At 64.3% G+C, this 19,499-nt stretch overlaps 1 protein-coding gene across 1 annotated transcript; it reads left to right on the top strand.

Annotated features, from left to right (window-relative positions):
• The first annotated feature begins 5,007 nt into the window (after positions 1 to 5,007).
• Positions 5,008 to 18,644, top strand: LOC124522343 (histo-blood group ABO system transferase 2-like). The gene is made up of 7 exons (XM_047093720.1): positions 5,008 to 5,129; positions 8,530 to 8,672; positions 10,253 to 10,333; positions 10,718 to 10,777; positions 11,520 to 11,646; positions 12,093 to 12,146; positions 17,957 to 18,644. Exons 1-7 carry the CDS (start codon positions 5,008 to 5,010, stop codon positions 18,642 to 18,644), a joined length of 1,275 nt encoding a protein of 424 aa, XP_046949676.1.
• The last annotated feature ends 855 nt before the right edge of the window (positions 18,645 to 19,499 follow it).

The raw sequence follows: 19,499 nt of genomic DNA on the forward strand, positions 1-19,499 counted from the left end.
GGAGGGAAGGTCCCCCACCCCCACCCAGCGCTGGCCTCTCCAGGGGCTTTGCAGACACACAACTCACCCCAGAGCCTCCCGAGAAGCCGCGGCCAGGAACCCACACCAGGACCTCTGCCCCCTTGCAGGCCGCAGCCCGGGGCTCTCAGTCTCTGCTCCTGGCCCCACACCAGCCCCCGGGCGCTCCTCCATGGGTGGCCCAGCACCGCCCGGGCCCCGTGAACACACATCTCCCACCCCAGCCTTCTCACCCTCGGGCTCTGGCTCCGGGGGCTCCGGGTCCTGATCCCACGACCCGTGAACCATGACCCTGTGGGGGGGCCGGGGCGGTGAAGGAGGCGTTCCCAGGTCATCTCCAGGCTCTGCTTCTGAAGACCTCCCTGCAGCCACTCTTTCCCTCGGTCCAGGGTGGCCCTCTTGGCCGACAGGGCACACGTACAACTCTGTAGGGCAGGTGTATCGGGATTCGGCCAGACGTTTCCCGATTTCATCGGTTGATTTCTGTAAAGACAGTGACCCGCGGACGGCCCGGAGACATCACAGCCGTGCCCAGTCATCCTCAGAGTCCTTCCACCCTCTCCACCTGTGGCTCCCAGATCGGACACAGACCTGAGTGTGCACAGACCTGCCCCTGGGACACAGTGACATCCACCAGCAGGGCTTGGGATGAACCTTGAGGACAAGAGGGCCACACCAGCACACCCTGTCCCTGCCCTCCAGCCTTGACGGGGGTGAGAGCCTGACCCGCCCACCAGGCATCTGACCCCTTCATGAGCCTGCACCTGCTCGGGTGGGCCCTCCACACACAACCCCTCCTTCCACACAGACATACACACACAGACACACACACACACGGGGGGGGACATGGGGCCGCACAAGTCAGATCAGAGCGGTGTCGGGCTGGACTGGATGTCTCTGGGTTTCCGTGTGTTACCTTTGGTTCCCTGCGAGCTAGAGACCTGAGGCGTCCTGTGCACGACCTGACCCACTGTCTCCAGGGTCAGGAAGCGTCACGGCCGCGGGCTCCCCTGAGCCGGCAGCCGCGGGACACGGGCACACAACAGGAGAACATGTTCGTCAGGCAAAGGTGTCCCAACGAATGAGCCCAGTCGGGCACTGTCTCCAGAACGTGGGTGCCTGGTGACCCGGGTTGTGAGTTCAATTGGGCCCTGTGACCAGAGAGGTGAGGTCACATCCTGTGGCCCCCTTACCAGGCTTCCTCCTCCCACAAGAGCCCCTCCCAGGCTGCAAAGGGCTCCCCTCCACCCCATGCCCTGTCCCTACAGTGACACCAACACAGCCCAGACACATCCCCACGAGGCCTGGTGCAGCCGGGGCCGCGGCTTTGGGGCCACAGAGCTGGGTTCAGACCTGGGTTTTCCTCCTGACCAGTGCTGAGACCCTGCATTGTGCCTCCCGGGGCCCCCCGGTCTCCCCATCTGCACAGTGGGGAACTTGTGGCATCTACTTGTAGGGGCGCCATCAGGGAGCCACCTGTAGACACATCCCGTGCCTGCTATCCCGTGAGGCTCGTGGGCACACGTGGCCGTGGAAGGATGAGGAAGGGGCGCGCCTGGCAGGGACCACAGGAGAGGGCAGAGTGGAGTCTCCTTGAGGTCATGGCCTCCTGCTCAGCCCAGACCCTGGTGTGTGCCGACCCCTAGGGCACCTGGACCCCAGCTTCCGGCCGGGCTCGGGGACGGACACCAGAATGTGTCCCTGTGTCCTGTAGCTCTACACAACTCACCCTGTCCCTCCCAGTCACCCTTGACCTGGGGTGTGGACGTGACCCTCCCATCAGCCTGTTCCTGGTCTGGGTGGCTTCCCCCCCACGTCCCATCCTTACACACACACACAGCCTCACACACACTCACAGACACAGGGAGGCTCGTGCGACTCACCAGTCGGATCAGGGCCGTGTCAGGCTAGACCGGCCAGTCCTGGGCCTCCCGGTGTCACCTTTGCGTCCCTCCGGGCACGTGACCAGAGGCTTCGGGGGTGAGACCGGACCCACCGTCTGCACGTGGGAAAAGGCTCTCCCTGTGGGCTTTCCTGAGACCACGGCCTCGAGATATCAGGACACAGCATGAGAACACGTTGCGCATTCGAAGGTCTCCAACCACGGGAGCTGAGTGGGGTGCTTCTCTAGAATGGGGGTGCCTGTGATACACACGGGGGCATCTTGGGGATCCCCTGGCCTTCGGCCTGGCGTGGCTCCCCTCCTGGGCATGTTCCCTGGAGACAATGTCCCCGCCCCACACCTCGTCTCTCCCCCAACGCTTGTCACCTCCAGGGTCCACTCATCCTTTGACCCCCACGCGGGTGGTTAGTTACTGGGGGGCGGGGGACTGTGTTTCCATGCAATTGCGTGGACCTGTGCCCACTCGGGGATGCCCAGAGGAAAGGACCCCACACGGGATGGGTTCAGTGGTCCTCCAGGATCTTAGAGGCTCTCATTCCCTCGAAAACCCCCTGGGAAAGTGAAGCCCTGGCCTAGGAGCCCGAAACCTCCCCCAGCCCCTCTAGGCTCTGCTCACCCGGTGGGTCCCTGGCCAGTCCCTGCCTCTCCTGGCCTCAGGTTCCCGACTGTTCCATGAGCGCTTGGAGGAGGAGCTTCGCCAGTCCGGCTAGAGTGGCCCCTGGCTCCCACCTTCGGGCAGGATGTGGCGCGGGAGCCTAGGGGGCGGGGAGGTGCTCCCACCAAAGGTCGAGGCAGGTGGAGCCTGCGCAGGTGCGCCGGGACCATGGGACTGCGCGCACGGGACCACCTCGCGGCAGGAGCCCACGACACCTGGGGTCGCACGTATCCCATCTCCACCGCCCGCTCAGTGACCCTCATATCCTCTTAGGCCTGGGGCCACGGCCACTCCACCCAGGCAGGGCGGCTGGACGCAGCGGGTATGGAGACCTGGGTCAAGAGGGAAACGAGACAGACCCCCACCCTGCTGACCTGGCCCCCACACTCCACTCCACTGTTCATCCGGGCGCCTGGCTGAGCAGGGGGAGGGGGAGGTGGACACCAGTCTGGGCAGGGAGAGGTCAGGCCGCCTTTCCTTCTTCCCCATCTCCTCCCCCTGCCTTCCCGAGAGCCCCTCCCCCCACAAGCTCCCCACTTCGGACACCTTCACCTCCCTGCTTTCATCCCCCACACACCCACCGGAGGTGGGAGCCGCCGACCCCATCTCAAAAAGAACACCGAGGTCCCAGAAGCTGGCATAGAGCTTGCGTGTCACAGGACTCTGACGTGGCCCCCCTGTGGGTGTGAGCCCGGGTCGCTCTGACCCGAAGCCTGGGCTTTGACAGGACCCCGAGGAGGTGACCTCTGAAGCCAGCCTTAGAGATGAGGGTGTTCTGGATGGGAGCCATGGAGCGGGGCGGTGGTAGCAGGGGGCTCGAGGGGCAGGGATGGTGGGCTCCTTGGGGGAGGAAAACACTAGGGAGGGGGGAGGGGAACACCCTGGGGAGGACATCTGGCCCAGTTCACACGGGGCTCGGACGTCAGATAAGGAGTCGGGGGTCACCGCAGCTTGCCAGGTGCAGGGGACGTGACCAGGCAGTGTCGTCAGAGCCACGGCATCCTAGATGTGGAGGGAGCTCGCGGGCTTGGTATTTGCCCCCAGGCAAGCATGGATTCCCAGGCACTGGCCTGGGAGGATGATGTTGCCTCAGTCTCCTCCTCTGTAGAGCAGAGCAGGTCGTCGCCTCCTCCCGGGGCTGGATTCCCCGGCAGGTCCAGAGATGGTCTCCTGTCAGAGGAGTTGTTCAAGTGAGTTCTGTACCCGGAGGGGTCTCGGAGAGGGGACCAAGGGGCGTTCCCCCTGCCAGCTCGGCGGATGCTCTCGTCCAAGCTGCTGATCCTCACGTCCAGGCCGGCACCGGTGATGCGGTGTCGCCCGCCGGCTGGGGGGACAGGGACAGCGAGGAGCTGTGCTTGCGGACCCTGAGACACAGAGCTCGTGAGCGCCCAAGGCTGCCCCGGGGCGTGTGGAGGCTGAGGCTAGGTTGACACCTGATGTCTCTGGGAAGGACCAGGAGGAGAGCCCGGGCCCTGGGGTCTCTGGGAGGGACCGGGTGGACAGCCCGGGCCCTGGGGTCTCCAGGAGGGACGGGGAGGACAGCCTGGGCCCTGGAGTCTCTGGGAAGGATCGGGAGGACAGCCAGGGCCCTGGGGTCTCCGGGAGGGACCAGGAGGACAGCCAGGGCCCTGGGGTCTCCGGGAGGGACGGGGAGGACAGCCCAGGCCCTGGGGTCTCCGGGAGGGACGGGGAGGACAGCCCGGGCCCTGGGGTTTCCGGGAGGGACGGGGAGGACAGCCCGGACCCTGGGGTCTCCGGGAGGGACCGGGAGGACAGCCAGGGCCCTGGGGTCTCCGGGAGGGACCGGGAGGACAGCCTGGGCCCTGGGGTCTCTGGGGGTGAATGGGAGGACAGCCTGGGCCCTGGAGTCTCTGGGAAGGATCGGGAGGACATCCCGGGCCCTGGGGTCCCGCCTTGTTCCTGCCGTGGGAGTGATCGCTCTGCATCACCCATTTCACAGAGCAGGAGAGTGAGGCCCAGAGAAGGGAGGCAGCTGTTTCTGGGCACAGGGCTGGTCAGCAGAGAGCTGGAAAACCACCTCCGGAGCCCCCGCCATCCCGGCAGGGACCACCCGAGCCGAGGGCGAGCCGTCCCCTTCTGCCTGGTCACTCATTCTTCCCAGACCTTGAAGGTGGCCTGTTCCTCTTGGCCACAGATATTGCTGGCCGACCAGGAGGGAGTCCAGCTGGTAGGACAGGTCTAGCTACAGGACACAGGGACACCTGTGAGCTACCAGGAGCCACATTGTGGTCTCTGTCCCCGAGCCTGCCCGGCAGCTGGGGTCCAGGTGCCATAGGGGGCAGCACACACCTGGGTCTGGGCTGAGCAGGAGGCCATGACCTCAAGGAGCCTCCACTCGGCCCTCTCCTGGCTCCTGCCCGGTCTCACCTGTCCTCCCTGAGGGGCTCCAGGGCCCGGATCCAGGCCCCTGATGGCTGCTCGGGCTCCAGCCGGGAAAGATGTAGAGCCTGTGGAGCAGCTGGTCTTGTCGGGGCTGGAGGGAGGGCCGGCCACCGACGGGGCCTCAGCTGGGGAGGATGAGGCCCTCTTGGGGTGAGGAAGAGGCCAGGACCTGGTCCCGGGGTCACGGCTCATGTATACAAAGGGCTGAAATCACTGAGTGCCCCGGGGATGGCCAGTTAAAGTAGCCCCCTGACACTTGGTTTTCCTGGAGGTGCCCCCTGGCCTCCAGGGGCCTCTTCCCACCCTCTGACTCCGCCCAGGGCTGCAGCCAGGCACAGGCCGGCCCTCTGTCCAAGGTCCTGCCAGGAAGACAAGGCGGAAGGAGGAAAGGAGAAGGGCAAGGGGCGGACCGACTTCTCCCTGCCCTGAGTCGGCCTCCACTCCTGCCTCCAGGAGCCCTGGTCAAGTCATGCCACAGGGTCCAAGCACCTGGACCCTGGGGTGGAGTCTGCGGTCCAGGCCAGCTGGGCGGGATGGGTGTAGTCACTGGCTGTCGTGTCCCCAGATGTCCAACCCACCTGGCCTCACACCCTGAGGCTTGCCTGGATGAGGAGGGCATGGTTCTGGGGCTCAGGAAGGTTGGGGTTCCAGAGTAGTTGGCGGAGGTGGGAACATGGGGGACCAGCCAGGTGGGGAGCGGTTGCAGTCATGCACGTCAGCGTCACCTCTGGATCATCCACAGGTGTTGAGTGCCGGTCCCTGGGCATACCTGGCCATGACACAGACCCGGCTGACCCTGGAGAGGGAGGCCTGTGTACCCGGGGCACCTCCCATCCACCTACCCCCGGGGGCGAGCCTGGGCCGTGGCCACACTGATGCACTTCCCCGTCTGATCCCCAGGGACAGAGGGACCCTGAGGAATGGCAAGGACTGGCCCAGGACAAGTGAGGTGTGCAGGGTCCAAGGAGCAGGGCTGGTCTCCAGTCCTAGGCCAGCCTCTACCCCCCCATGGGGTTCCCCCTGGGAATGAGAGCCCCTGAGATGCTCGGGGGTCCCTATCCACCCCGTCCCTGTGAGGCTGTGACCTCTGGGCATCTCCAGAAGGCGCGTGCACACACACACACACACACACACACACACACACACACACACATATTCTGACTGTCCCACTGGAGATCAGAGGGGAGTCCACACTGGGAGGGGGTGGGTAATACGGGGGAAAGAAGAGAAAGGCTGGAGGCAGTGGGGCCATGGGGCAGGGACATCAGGATTCCTGGCAAAAGCCCGGGACCCACAGCACAGGGAGGGAGACATGCCGGCTGAGGGTCAGGGGGTCCCCAAGGTGTCCGGGGGGATTGCCAGGAACTAGGGGAGGACGGGGCCTGGGGTCCTGTGTCCACCACGCTGAGCCCATGGAACTAAGAAGTGTGGATGGGGCTACGGCACAGAAGGACTCAGCTTCCTCCTCCTGAACTGGGCTGCATAGACAGTGTCCCAAGGGTCCCACAGGCTCATAGACGACTCTGTGTCCTGGGATCTTCATCCCTGGCCCTCTGTTTTCCCCTCCTGGGAAAATGCTTCCTACTGCCTCAAGGTCCTTCAGAGCGGAGGGCAGCCTGGGGGCCTGGAGGACCGAGGACCTGGGTTTGCAGCACGTGGCCAAGCAGTGGACCCTGGTGTGGACACCGAGGTCAAGGGCCTCCTTGTTGGAGCCTCGGGTCCTCATTAGGAAGTGGTTCCCCAGGCAGAGCCCTGGCTGGGGCGAGGAGGCCTCGTGAGGGACCTCAGCACTGGGCCAGGGGAGGGACACGGGCCACAAGGGAGGCTTCACAAGGGAGGGTTGTCACCTGGACCCTGGAGCCCACAGGACCTGCGCCTATGAGACACAAAGAGAGAGACAGAGTCCGAGGCAGAGAATGGACCCACGAGAGAGGAAACCAGAAATTCCATGAATCGGCTCAGAAATGACACCCGGTCATCATATTCTAGCCCTTAGAACCCGGTCACATGGGCCATCCACCCGGGAGGGGAGGGGGTGACAGAGGCACGTGGGACCAGGAATCGGGAAGGCTGGGAGCCACAGTGGGGACCGCCCAGCACGTAGGCCCAGACCAGGCTCTGAGACCCGAGCCCAAATGTAATGGAGCCCCTGGCATGCGTGTCTGGTGGGCACAGGGTGTGAACGAGTTCACCTCCACCTTCCCTGGGCCTGGGACCCAGGCAGGAGGGGTGGCTGTGCCTGGACCCAGAGAGGACCCAGGCCCGCGTGAGTGTGTTCCGTGCCAGGCCGACCCCTTCCTCGTCCTTCTACGGCCACGTGTGCCCACGAGCCTCACGGGATAGCAGGCACGGGACGTGTCTACAGGTGGCTGCCTGATGGCGCCCCTACAAGTAGATGCCACAAGGACCCCACTGTGCAGACGGGTGACCGGGGGCCCCGGGAGGCACAGTGCAGGGTCTCAGCACTGGTCAGGGGGAAAACCCAGGTCTGAACCCAGCTCTGTGGCCCCAAAGCCGCGGCACCGGCCGCACCAGGCCTCGCGGGGACGTGTCTGGGCTGTGTTGGTGTCACTGTAGGGACAGGGCATGGGGTGGAGGGGACTCCTTTGCCGCCTGGGCGGGGCTCTTGTAGGAGCAGGAAGCCGGGTAAGGGGACCCCAGGAAGTGACCTCACCTCCCTGGTAACAGACCCCAACAGAACTCGGAACCCAGGTCACCAGGCACCCACATTCTGGAGACAGCGCCCGACTGGGCTCATTCGTTGGGACACCTTCTCCTGACGAACATGTTCTCCTGTTGTGTGCCCATGTCCCGTGGCTGCCGGCTCAGGGGAGCCCGTGGCCGTGACGCTTCCCGACCCTGGAGACAGTGGGTCAGGTCGTGCACAGGACGCCTCAGGTCTCTAGCTCGCAGGGACCCAAAGGTAACACAGGAGACCCCGAGACAGCCAGTCCAGCCCAACACCGCTCTGATCTGACCTGTGCGGCCCCACGTCCCCTCCCGTGTGTGTGTGTGTGTGTGTGTGTGTGTGTGCGCGCGTGGAAGGAGGTGTCGTGTGTGGAGGGCCCACCTGAGCAGGTGCAGGCTGATGAAGGGGTCAGATGCCTGGTGGGCGGGTCAGGCTCACACCCCTGTCATGGCTGGAGGGCAGGGACAGGGTGTGCTGGGGTGGCTCTCTCATCCCCAAGGTTCATCCCGAGCCCTGCTGGTGGATGTCACTGTGTCCCAGGCACAGGTCTGTGCACACTCAGGTCTGTGTCCAATCTGGGAGCAGCGGGGAGGGAGGGTGGAAGGACACTGAGGATGGCTGGGCGGGGCTGTGATGTCTCCGGGCCGTCCGCGGGTCACTGTCTTTACAGAAATCAACCGATGAAATCGGGAGGCGACTGTCGGAATCCCGATTCACCTGTCCTACAGAGTTGTGCGAGTGCCCCGTCGCCCAGGAGGGCCACCCTGGATCGAGGGAGAGAGTGGCCGCACGGAGATCTCGGGCAGCAGGGCCTGGAGTTGGCCTGGGAAGGCCTCCTTCACCGCCCTGGCCCCTCCACAGGGTCCTGGTTCACCGGTCCTGGGATGATGACCCGGAGCCCCCGGAGCTAGAGCCCGAGGGTGAGAAGGCTGGGGGTGGAATATGTGGGTTCACAGGGCCAGGGCGGTGCCGGGCCACCAATGGAGGAGCCCCCGGGGGCTGGTGTGAGGCCAGGAGCAGAGACTGAGAGCCCCGGGCTGCGGCCTGCAGGGGGGCAGAGGTCCTGGTGTGCGTTCCTGGCCACGGCTTCTCGGGGAGGCTCCGGGGTGAGTTGTGTCTCTGCAAAGGCCCCTGGAGAGGCCGGCGCTGGGTGGGGTGGGGGTCCTTCCCTCCTCTCACCCTGAGGCCTTGGAGCCCCTGCAACCATCACTCTGTTTCTTTCTCAAGTGTCTGGGACAGGAGCAGAAGCTGGTGCAGCTCCAGAGATCAACCCAACAGCATCGTGTGCCTCGGTTGCTCTGCAGGCAGGGGTGGTGCCTGGAGCGACTCCTGCAGGGGCCGGAGAGCCAGCAGGTGACCTGGGACCTGTGCGGGGACAGTGGGCACCTGAGCAGAGTGAGCTGGGTCCTGCTTCTGCTCCCACTTCTCCTGGTTCCGCCTTTCCTGCTTCTGATCCCAACACTGTTCCTGCCACTGCCCTTCTCCCCGCCCCTGCCCCCGCCCCTGTCAACGCCCTTCTTCCCGCCCCTGCCCCCGCCCTTGCTCCCACATGGATGGCAGTCACAAATCAAGGGCCTGAAGGCCTACACGGGGTGTTTACTTTATTTTTGTTATATTTTATTTCAAATTTATTCTCCAATCCCTGACCCCGACCCCCCACCAGAATATCTCTTCCTCTTCTCCCTTATACTTGTTCTCTTCTACTTCATAGCTGTTACTTTATTTGTTCATTAGTTATAATCTATATTAATCTTCAATAAAAAGTTTTATTTATTTTACATTGTGCAATTCCTGAGCACTGGGTACGCTCACGACGCCGTGAACCACGCCACAGAATTTTGCGGCAGAATATCTCGGTCCCCAAGCGTCACCGTGTATCCGGACCCCTCGCTCCCCATTCGTGCCCCCGCCAGCCCCTGGGAACCCCCAGTCTGCTTTCTCTCCATGTTCTGTTACCTCCTCTGGAGGTTTCTTTCAAGTGCAATCTCACAAGAGATACCTTTGGGTCTGTACCGAATTTTCAGACGAGACAGATTCATTTTTGTACTTTGTGGCCGTTTGAAATAGACTTTTTCTCCATTGACATTGAAATCACAATGGATTAAGGATTAGGTGGGAAAATGGAGGCCCCTTCGGTGACAATGGTCTCGGGGTGGAGACCCCTGTGCGTGCTGTGACACCACAGCCTGAAGCCAGACAGGACACGGCGGGTCCTCCCGTGGCCCCAACAGAAACCGGGAGATGCAGAAGGCCGGATGGTCACACCACACAGGGGAGAGCATCCCTCACGACCCAGGGCCAGAAAGGTTCACAGGCCTCTGGGCCAAATAATGCGCCAAAGCCAGTGCGTTCCCCGGGATGGAGGCCAGACCCGTCCCAGTCCAAGGGGAGCTGACCCCCGTGGTAGCAGGCGTCAGAGATGCGGGACATCCCGGGTTGGGACTCGGGCAAGTGAGACCCGAGGGAGGCAGCGCTGGTCACCTTCAGCCGGGCAGGTTTCTGGTCTGGGGACTGGCAGCCTAGGTATCCACGTGAGGAAGCAGAGGCCCCAGCCGATCCCCAGCGAGAAGTCCTCGTCCTGCAGGGGACCGGCTGGCCCAGTACTGGGAGAGCCCCCAGAGCCCGGAGTCGGCCCTTCCCCAGCCCCATGTGGGGCCCCAGGCAGGTTGGTCAGCTCTGCTCCCATGAGTTCGGTGGGGACCCTCGGCAGGTGGTGGGGTTTCCCAGGAAGAGGGACCCCGAGCCCCAGGACGCCAAGATGCAGGCCCGCGGGTAGAACAATCCAAAGTCAAGGATTCCTGACCCAGTTCGTCTTACTAGTGACCCAGGCTGTGCTATTAGCCTCGGTGTCCCCATCTGTGACATGGGGACGTAACGGGCCTTCTAGATGGGTTGGCGCATTCCCTGAGAGATGAGGTAGAATCGTGGCCTGGTGCCTGGAGGACATAAAAGGGCCACCTGGAAGGCTGTCCCAGAGTCCCCCAGGGCACAGGATTCCGGAAGCCCCTCCTTGGCCCCTGCCCGCTGTCCCCCTTCTGGGAACACTCAGCGTTGTTTGTGGAGGAGGTAGAGACGATCCAGGAGGTCAGCAGGTCCCACGTGGAGGAAGGTCAGCGCTGGAGGGACAGAAGGACGTGTCCCGTGCCCCCTTCCAGGGCCCGAGCTGTGACGCCCTCTGACCGGACCTCTGACCTGACGTGGTGTGGACCCCACTTCTATGGTTTCCCTCCCTCCCTCCTTCCCTTCCTCCTTCCCTAATTCAGCTGGGGAACTCAGGTGCCTGCTGTGTGCTGAGCACCGTGACCTCTCCAGTGAGCACGACCCGATAGGTCCCCCACGTGGCATCTTCCTTTGCAGGGTCTGAATGTTCCTGGCCGTGTCCCCTCTGGTGAGTCTGGGAGGAGGGCTCTGCCCACGTTCCCGACAAGGAAGCACGAGTCCAGAAGGTCCAGACGACCTGCCCCAAGTGCCAGCGTGTGGAGTCTGGACAGAGGGTGGTCCCTGAGCAGAGGAGGACCTGGGCCCACGCAGCCCGGAGGAGGAGGGGGAGCACCGTGGCGGCCTGGCGCTCAAGTCCGCTGGGAGACGGTGTCCTACCCGGACCGGCCCTGTCCCCAGGGCATTCGGGGTACCTGCGCTCCCAGGTGGCAGGCTGGCCCCGGCTGGCAGGAGAGGAGGCGCCCCTGGGGCAGGACAGAGCCCTCAGGCAGAGAGGAGGGTCGCAGGTGCTCCCCCAGGGGCAGGTGGACTCGGGCGCCCTGAGGGGGCGTCACCGGGACAGCTGTGCCTTGCCAGCCCCAGTTCCCCAACTCCAAGCACAAGACCCTAACAGCCTCTGCCCCACCCCCCAGACAGAAACCGCTGCTGTCCTTGCTCCTTTGTGGATGTGTCCATGCCTGCCCTCAGCACCCTGTCTGCTCCCCGCTGTGTGCACGCACCTGGACCCCAAAAGGGAGCCCCAGACCCACCCAGGAGGTGGTGCGGCCTCTGACCCGCAGCCAGCAAGGGGGAGCGCCGTCCCCATGGCCCTCCTCACCCTAAGAAGACACGTAAGCCATATTCACCAAGGTTTTTAACCATCACACACACACACGCACACACACACACACACACACAGACACACACACATAGAGCGAAGGGTGGGGCCCTGGAGGACCTGCACATGGATGTCTCCGGCTTCTCCCGCCGCCCCTGTGCTTTTGTGGGTTTGCTCTGGTTCTCTCGGATCCTCCTCCTGGCTCCCTTGAAGGCGTCAGGTCTCTGCCTGAGTCCCTGGGTCACCCACCCACCTCTCCTCTTAGGAAGACGTGCAAATGCGCACCCTGCATTTCCTCCCATCTTCCTCTCGCCTCCCAGACTTCGCTCGTCAGATTTGGGAGTCAAGAACACCCCTTGTGTCTTCCCTCACCTGTCCTTCCACCCAGCTCTTCCCAGGCCGGCCCCGAGGCGGTCCTCGGGCTGGAGTCTTCTCCTGAGAGGTGGGGTCAGGGGACAGAGGGCAGACGGTGCCGGTGGGGGCAGGAGAGGGCCGTGGCCCACAGGCCGAGTGCCGGCTTGTCTGCCAGGGCCCCCGGGCTGGGTGAGCCCCGCCGGTTCTCCTCTTTCTTCCCGGGAGGCATCCTTGTCCTGAACGGGCACCAGGGAACCTGAGTGAAGAGACCACTTTGCTTTGAGGCGAGGGGCGGAGTGGCAAGGGCTGCAGAGGACGTTGGCCTTGGATGGGGAAAGCGAGGCCGGCCACGCACCGCTGTCCCGTTCAGGTCCCTCTGCCACCTGGGTGCACCTACAGCCGGAGGGGCTGGTTCCCAGCAGGCTGGCAGCGTCCTCCAGGAGCCCCCGGTCCCTCCTCTCTGCCTGAGGACTCTCTCCCAGAGACGGGAGCCCGTCACAGCTGTCTCTGGGGACCTCTGCTTCCTCACGTTGTCACCAGGGCAGCTGGTCCCCAGAGCAGAAACCTGCCCCTCTGAAGGCGACCACCGCTGCCTCCCTCGGGTCTCACTTGCCCGAGTCCCACCCTGGGAGGTCCTGCATCTCTGACACCTGCTGCCATGGGGGTCGCCTCCCCTTGGACTGGGACGGGTCTGGCCTCCATCCCGGGGAACGCACCAATTTCGAGCATTAGTTGGCCCAGAGGCCTGTGAACCTTCTGGCCCTGGGTCGTGAGGGATGCTCTCCCCTCTGTGGTGTGACCGTCCGGCCTTCTGCATCTCCCGGTTTCTGTTTGGGCCACGGGAGGACCAGCCGTGTCCTCTCTGGCGTCAGGTTGTGGTGTCACAGCACGCACAAGGGTCTCTATCTCCGACATGTGCCCTCTTTTACTAACACAGCCTCTTGTATCCTCGTGACATCCCCTCCCCTCCCCGGTGGAAGGCGCGTGTGACCAGTTCTGAGGGAGAGAATATGACAATGGGTGTCGCTTCCAAGCTGGTTCATGAAAGCCTGTGGTGTCTCCGGGTTCCTTTTCTCCCGGGTCCATTCTCTGGCTCTGTGTCAGTGTGTGTGTCTGTGTGTGCGTCTCTCTCTGACGAAGCAAGAGCAGATAACATGAGCTGCCCCAGGAGGCCCAGTGCCAAGAACCTGCAGAGGCTCTGGGCTGAGACACAGAAGTCCTGAGACCCCCCAGTCCCAGCCGAATCCTGCCAAGAGCACGTGCCCGGTCGCGGTCTTGGAGGCGGACCCTGCCCCAGTCGAGCCTCAGCTGAGGCTGCAGCCCTGGCCTCCTGGGTGACCGTGGGGCTGAGGCTCCCAGCCGAGCCGAGCCGGGAGACTGGCACAGAAAGTGTGAGGTGGTCCAAGTAAGGCGAATGTGTCTCCCAGCACAGACAACAGTCCATCCTCCAGGTTGGGGCCCGGGCCCGCCTTCCTCCCTCCCGAGCTCTCTCTCCGGCCACACTGGCTCCTCTCAGCTCCTCTCCGGACAAACCCTCTGTGCCTCCGAGTCTCTGCAGCTTTGCTTGTCCCCGCAGCACACAGCACACTGCTTGCAGACGTGTGCGGGACTGGCTCCTCTTGTCCTTCTGGGTCCCAGCATCAGGGCCACCCTGGAGGCCAGTGAGACACCCCCCCCCCCACCCAGGGGCCCCTGGCCAACCTCCTTCACCCTGCTTCATTTCCCGACAGTGTTGGTCTTTCCTTTCACACGGATTCCCTCTTGTGCCTTGACCCACCTCCCCCTCTGGGCTGTGAGCTCCTGGAGGGCTGGGACCTCGCGGGACCTTTGACTCTGGCCCCCGGGCCCAACACATCCCCTGCTCAGGGTGAGAGGCACAGGAGCTGTATGTGTCCAGAGAGGATCTCAGAGTCCCTACCTGCCTCTGAGCAGCTCAAGCTGTGCACATGCAGACTAATAGTAAGAGGTACATGTGGGTTGGGGGCAGTGGACGCCCAGCTTGACCCCTGAGCGTCCCTTCCCGCTCCAGAGGCTTCACTGAGCACAGTGGACACAGCCTGCCCCCTGGTGGTCAGCACCGGCATGACAGCCCCAGGCAGGGAAACCAGAAAACAAAACACACACCTTTGTTTGGATGTAGTCAAGGCAGCAGCCCTCCCTGGTCCTAGGGGGCCACAGGGGCAGGACCTGCGGGCTCCAGGGGCGGTGTGAGGACTTCAGAAGCCTCCCTTGTCCCCCGTTCCACCTCTCCCGTCCTGGTGCCCCGTTCATTCCGAAGGCTTCCTCACCCTAGCCAGGGCACTACCTCTGGAAGTCCTTCCTAATGAGGCCCCGGGGCTCCGACAAGGAGGGTCTTGACCTCGGTGTTCACACCAGGGTCCATGCTCGGCCACGTGCTGCCCACCCAGGTCCTCGGTCCTCCAAGCCCCCAGGCTGCCCTCCGCTCAGAAGGACCTTGAGGGAGGAGAAAGCATTTTCCCAGGACCAGGAGCATCTTGGGGCAGGGGTGGAGGTCCAGGGCCAGCAGACAAGCCTGTGGGACCCTTGGGACACCACGTCTATGCAGCCCAATTTACACAGGAGTCAGCTGAGGTCCGTCCCTTAGCCCCCTCCCACTAGGGGGGGTGTCTCCTTCTAGCTCCAGGCGGGTGGCGGACACAAGACCCCAAACCCCGACTTCTCCGGGTGCCCTGGGAAAGTGCCCAGCCCAGGCAGCCCCCTGGGTACCCGGGAGACCCCGCTGGCCATCAGGCTGGCACGTCTCCCCACCCCACGTATGAGCCCTGGTCATGCTGCCAGCACACTGGGCGCCCCTGCCTCGTGGCAGAGCTGCCTCCAGTCCCCTTCTTCTTGCCCCGGTGTCACCTCCCCCCTCCAGGGTGGACTCCCCTTGAGCCGCTGCCGGGTGGTCAGTGTGCGTGTGTGTCTGTGTGTGTGTGCGTGTGCTTGCCTGTACGGTCTGGGGACATCCAGATATAACAGCCCCACCTCGTTTGGGGTTGATAGGGATGCGACGGGATCTCAGGGGTCTCATTCCCAGGGCGAACCCCAGGGGAGGACTGAGTTTGGCCTAGGACGGAGACCCCCACTGCTTGGACTCTGCCCACCTCACGTATCCTTGGCCGGTCCCTGGCCTCAGTCTCCCACCTGGCCCTGAGGTTGGGCGTGGAGTGACGTCAGCGTGGACAGGGCCCAGGCTCTCCTCCTGGGTGGATGGAGAGGAGATGTGCCAGGCACACAGGCCTCCCTAGCAAAGGGCAGCTGGGCCTCGTGTCCTCGGCCTGGCACGGCTGTGTGCCCTCCCCGGGGGAGTCCGTGCCGCTGATCCGTGCCGCATGGCCCTATTGTGGGTTTGTCCCCCGGACAATCCCACCCAAAGCCTGAGCTCGCACGGGAGCCTGAGGAGGCTCCAACCCTGGAGATGAGGACGTCCTGGGTGGGGGCCATGGGAGGGGCGGTGGCGGCAGGGGCCTCTGAGGGGCCGGGGCTCCATGGGCTCCCTGGAGGAAGGCCCTAGGGAGGCCGGAGTGGGGTGAGGGGTGCCCACAGGGGAGGGCGTCTGGACCAGCTCACGCAGGGCGCCGGATGTCGGGCCAGGAGTCGGGGGTCACTGCAGGTTGGGGAGGGTGGGGATGCTCTGCCTCTGTGGCCCCCAGCTGCTCACTGTGGGGGAGACGCCGTCCCACCGCCTAGGCTGTGAGCTCGAGGGCGGGGTGGTGACTGGGCTTCACCGTCGTGTGCGGGTGCCTGCACACGGCAGCAGACAGACACGGGTGCTGACGCGTGCGGGGATGAGTGAACGGACACCGGGCCGCGGCTCCCATCTGTCGCTGTAAACAGCGGGGCCCGCGTCATGCGGCTCTGGGACGGTCCCAGTGAGTCAGCGCGACGTGAAGTGTTATTCCTCACCCGGCACAGTTTGAGGGCTGAGAATTCAGCAGGGCACGGGACGGGGTGTGTGCGCATGGAGCTGACCGGAGCGGGTGCCGCTCGAGCCGGGCACAGACGCCAGAAATACGTCGCTTGCGGGTGTTCTCGTCGGCCCTCCCTCTCCGGCTGGGGACGTGGTGGCCGCCGGCCTGCGGCAGAGGGAGCAGCGGGAGGGAGCGGAGTCCACACGGCCCCCAGGCGAGGGGCAGGGGCAGCACAGAGCTGACGCGGAGGGGCAGGGAGAAGCGCCCGGGGCCTGCAGCCTGCCCGTCTGGACACGCGTGTGGGCTAAGCAGGTGACCTCTAGCCGGTCAGTCCTGGAGCCCCGACACCGGGGCGTCCGAGGGCGATGCCGCGGAAAGCCAAGCACCCTTTTCCCACTTTGATGCCGACTCAAACGCCCAGGACCCACCTGGGAGCCAGGGGAGGTGGAGGTCAGCGGTGGGATTATGGGGTGTCTCCGGGCCCATCACTGTTCTCTTTCTCATTTCTACATCCTGTAGGAAACATGCCAGTAACTGGAACAAGGTATCACACACGATGTCTGCATAACACCCTGTTCTAGATTATCTGAAACAAGGTCCTCTACAATTAGGGTCATGGCAGACGCTGGACCCCGGCCAGCACCCCGGCGGGAGACACCGTGGCTGGCGTGCAGGGTGTGGGGCGGCAGGGCCGCCTGGCAGGGGCGGGGATGTTGGGGGACGCACATCTCCCCCGGAAAGCTGCTGTGTTACTTGGGTCTCAGCCCTCCCCGCAGTGTCTACATTTTGTATTCCACCTGAAACTGGCCCAACCTTTCGTTCCAGAATTTCACATGGCCAGTAACAGCCGGGACAGAGGAGTGAGCGCACAGGTGGGCAGGTGGTGGGCATGTCCTCAGAGGAAACCAGACTCCCCGAGTCGAGCTGTGAACCCACGATCACATCGGCTGGGTCTGGGCTTGCCCCTGGTGACCTGACTGGTGGCTGGGCAGGGGTGTGTGTGTGTGAGTGTGTGTGTGTGTGTGTGTGTGTGTGCATGTCCCCTATTGACACGGAGTGCCCACCTTCCCTGTGGGAGGGGTTTCTGGGCCAGGCACCGGGAAGCAGCCTTAGGGCCTGCTCAAAACACTGTCACCGAGGGGCTCACCGCACTTGCCCGATGACGGGGGAGCTGCTGTGTGCAGGGTGGGGAGCAGCGAGCCCCCTCGAAGAGGGACCAGCCATGGGAGGCGGTTGGAGAAGACTTCCAACCTCTTGGGGTTGGGGAGATACAGACCTGGACCCGGAACCTTTCACGCTCGGGTTCAGTGCTGGGGCGCGAGCAAGCCCCCTCTTCCTCCAGGGGCCCTCTTTGGCCTCCCCTGGCCACAGGCTGGGCCTGAGTCCTGATCTGGGGGAGATGGGGGGTGACCCCTCCTCGGAATACCTGCCGTTGACTGAGGGCCCAGTAGCCTTCAAGGGAGGCCCTGCAGGGGCAGACACAGTCCTGGGGGGCCAGGGACCGACCACTGAGCCAAGAGGGGCAGGTGGCCGGCCCTGCAGGTTCTGCGAAGTCTGCGAGGGCACGTTGACCAGAGCTGTGCCCGGAGGGTCTCGACTCCCTCACAGCAGGGGGGAACCTGCAGGGGATTTGCCAGGGGCGGGTCCTGCGGGTGGAGGGGGTCTGCCAGGGGAGCTCGGCACGGGGGTGCGCTGCTGGCTCCAGCATGCTGACTCGAGGCTGCACGGGTTTCCAGCCTCCTCCGCCTCAGGCTCGCTCCCCTTTGTAAGATGGGGCGCTGGTGGTCCCCCGTCCCCCGGGGCAGAGGTTAGGGAGGCGCCGCGGGCACACTCGCCCAGGACAGGCCAGGACAGCGGCTGTTCCTTAAGCAGCCCAGGGTCTGCCTCCTCGATAAGGCGCACAGGTCCGCGGCCCCCGGCTTTGGGCTCCTGCCGCCAGCCTCTGGCAGTGACCCTCCTCCCGCCCTGTCCCCTGTCCCTGTAGATACGTGGCCTTCCTGGAGCTGCTCCTGCAGACGGCGGAGAAGCACTTCATGGCGGGACACAGGGTCACCTGCTACGTGTTCACCGACCGGCCGGGGGATGTGCCCCGCATGCCCCTCGGGGAAGGGAGGCAGGTGGGGGTCCTGGAGGTCCGGAGCTACTCGCGCCGGCAGGACGTGTCCGTGCACCGCGTGGAGATGATCCGCAACTTCTCCCGGCGGCGCTTCCTCCACGAGGTGGACTCTCCGGTGTGCGCGGACGTGGACGTGAGTTTCCGCGACCACGTGGGCGTGGAGATCCCGTCCCCGCTCTTCGGCACCCTGCACCCCGGCTTCTACGGGGTGGCCCGCGAGGCCTTCACCTACGAGCGCCGGCCGCAGTCCCAGGCACACGTCCCCAGGGACGAGGGCGACTTTTACTACGCGGGAGGCTTTTTCGGGGGGTCGGTGGCCGAGGTTCTGAGGCTCACGTCGGCCTGTCACCAGGCCACGGTGGTCGACCGGGCCCACGGCATCGAGGCCGTGTGGCACGACGAGAGCCACCTGAACAGGTACCTGCTGGACCACAAGCCCACCAAGGTGCTGTCCCCCGAGTACCTGTGGGACGAACAACTGCTGGGCTGGCCCGCCGTCGTGAAGAAGCTGAGGTATGTGACCGTGCCCAAGAGTCACCGGGGCATCCGGGACTGATGACGGGCTGGCCTAGTGTCCGTCAGGGGTGCCACCCTGACCCCAGCCGTCAGAGCGGATGGCCTGTCGCCGCTCCCTTTCTCTGTCCGGTCGCGGGACATCGCCGAGGCCCGGCGCCGCCCGCATCGGGCACGGGCACAGTTAGGCTTGACCGGGGGCCTGCCGGGGGCCACAGCTCCAGTAAGACCCCTTGCTCTTCGGGTTCCTGGTCAGAGTTGAAAGGTCGCTTGCAGCCGCGGGCAGGACGTGAAGATGAGGCCGGATCAGGACCCCCTTGGCTGGCGCCTGGCTTCCCGGCAGCCTGGGGCACAGCCCGCCGCCCGCTGGGGCAGGACAGCCCCCCCACCCCCTGGCCTCCCTCAGTCACTGCGGTGTTGTGGGTGTCACGCTTGCCCTGTCACTGCCACTAAAATGTTTCTGGCGGATGACGGGAATTGCGGGTTGTCCCGGAAACCTGCCTTGTGCGCTTCCTCGAGGCCCCGGCCAGGCCTGAGTGCTGCAGTCTCTCCGCCTCGCGTCTCCCTTCTCACATCAAGGACAGGGCGGTCCGCGTTGCCACTGCTATTTCTCCGTGACGTTGGCCAACTGTTACAATTTCTGGGTCACTTGCCGCCGTAAACGGCTCCAATTTTATGTCGGATGCTTTTTATTTTTATTTTTTTATTTTTTTTAAGGTTTATTTATTTTTGAGAGAGAGAGAGACCATGAGCTAGCGGGGAGGGGCAGAGACAGAGGGAGACACAGCACCCGAAGCAGGCTCCAGGCTCCGAGCCGTCAGCACAGAGCCCGACGCGGGGCTCGAACCCACGAACCGTGGGCCGAAGTTGGACGCTCAACCGACTGAGCCCCCCAGGC

This window comes from Lynx rufus, unplaced genomic scaffold (genome assembly GCF_022079265.1).
Source record: "Lynx rufus isolate CCGP_SWC_20201006 ecotype Redwood Valley unplaced genomic scaffold, mLynRuf1.p SCAF_36, whole genome shotgun sequence".
In the NCBI taxonomy this organism is placed as follows: domain Eukaryota; kingdom Metazoa; phylum Chordata; class Mammalia; order Carnivora; family Felidae; genus Lynx; species Lynx rufus.

Bases quoted from the DNA above. Each gene is read 5' to 3' on its own strand.
- LOC124522343 (XM_047093720.1), top strand. From the start codon at position 5,008: ATGGCTGCTCGGGCTCCAGCCGGGAAAGATGTAGAGCCTGTGGAGCAG. The intron at 5,130-8,529 runs GTGAGGAAGAGG...GCCCCTCCACAG, and splicing joins GAGGATGAGGCCCTCTTGGG to GGTCCTGGTTCACCGGTCCT. The intron at 10,778-11,519 runs GTCAGCGCTGGA...CCCACCCCCCAG, and splicing joins CAGGTCCCACGTGGAGGAAG to ACAGAAACCGCTGCTGTCCT.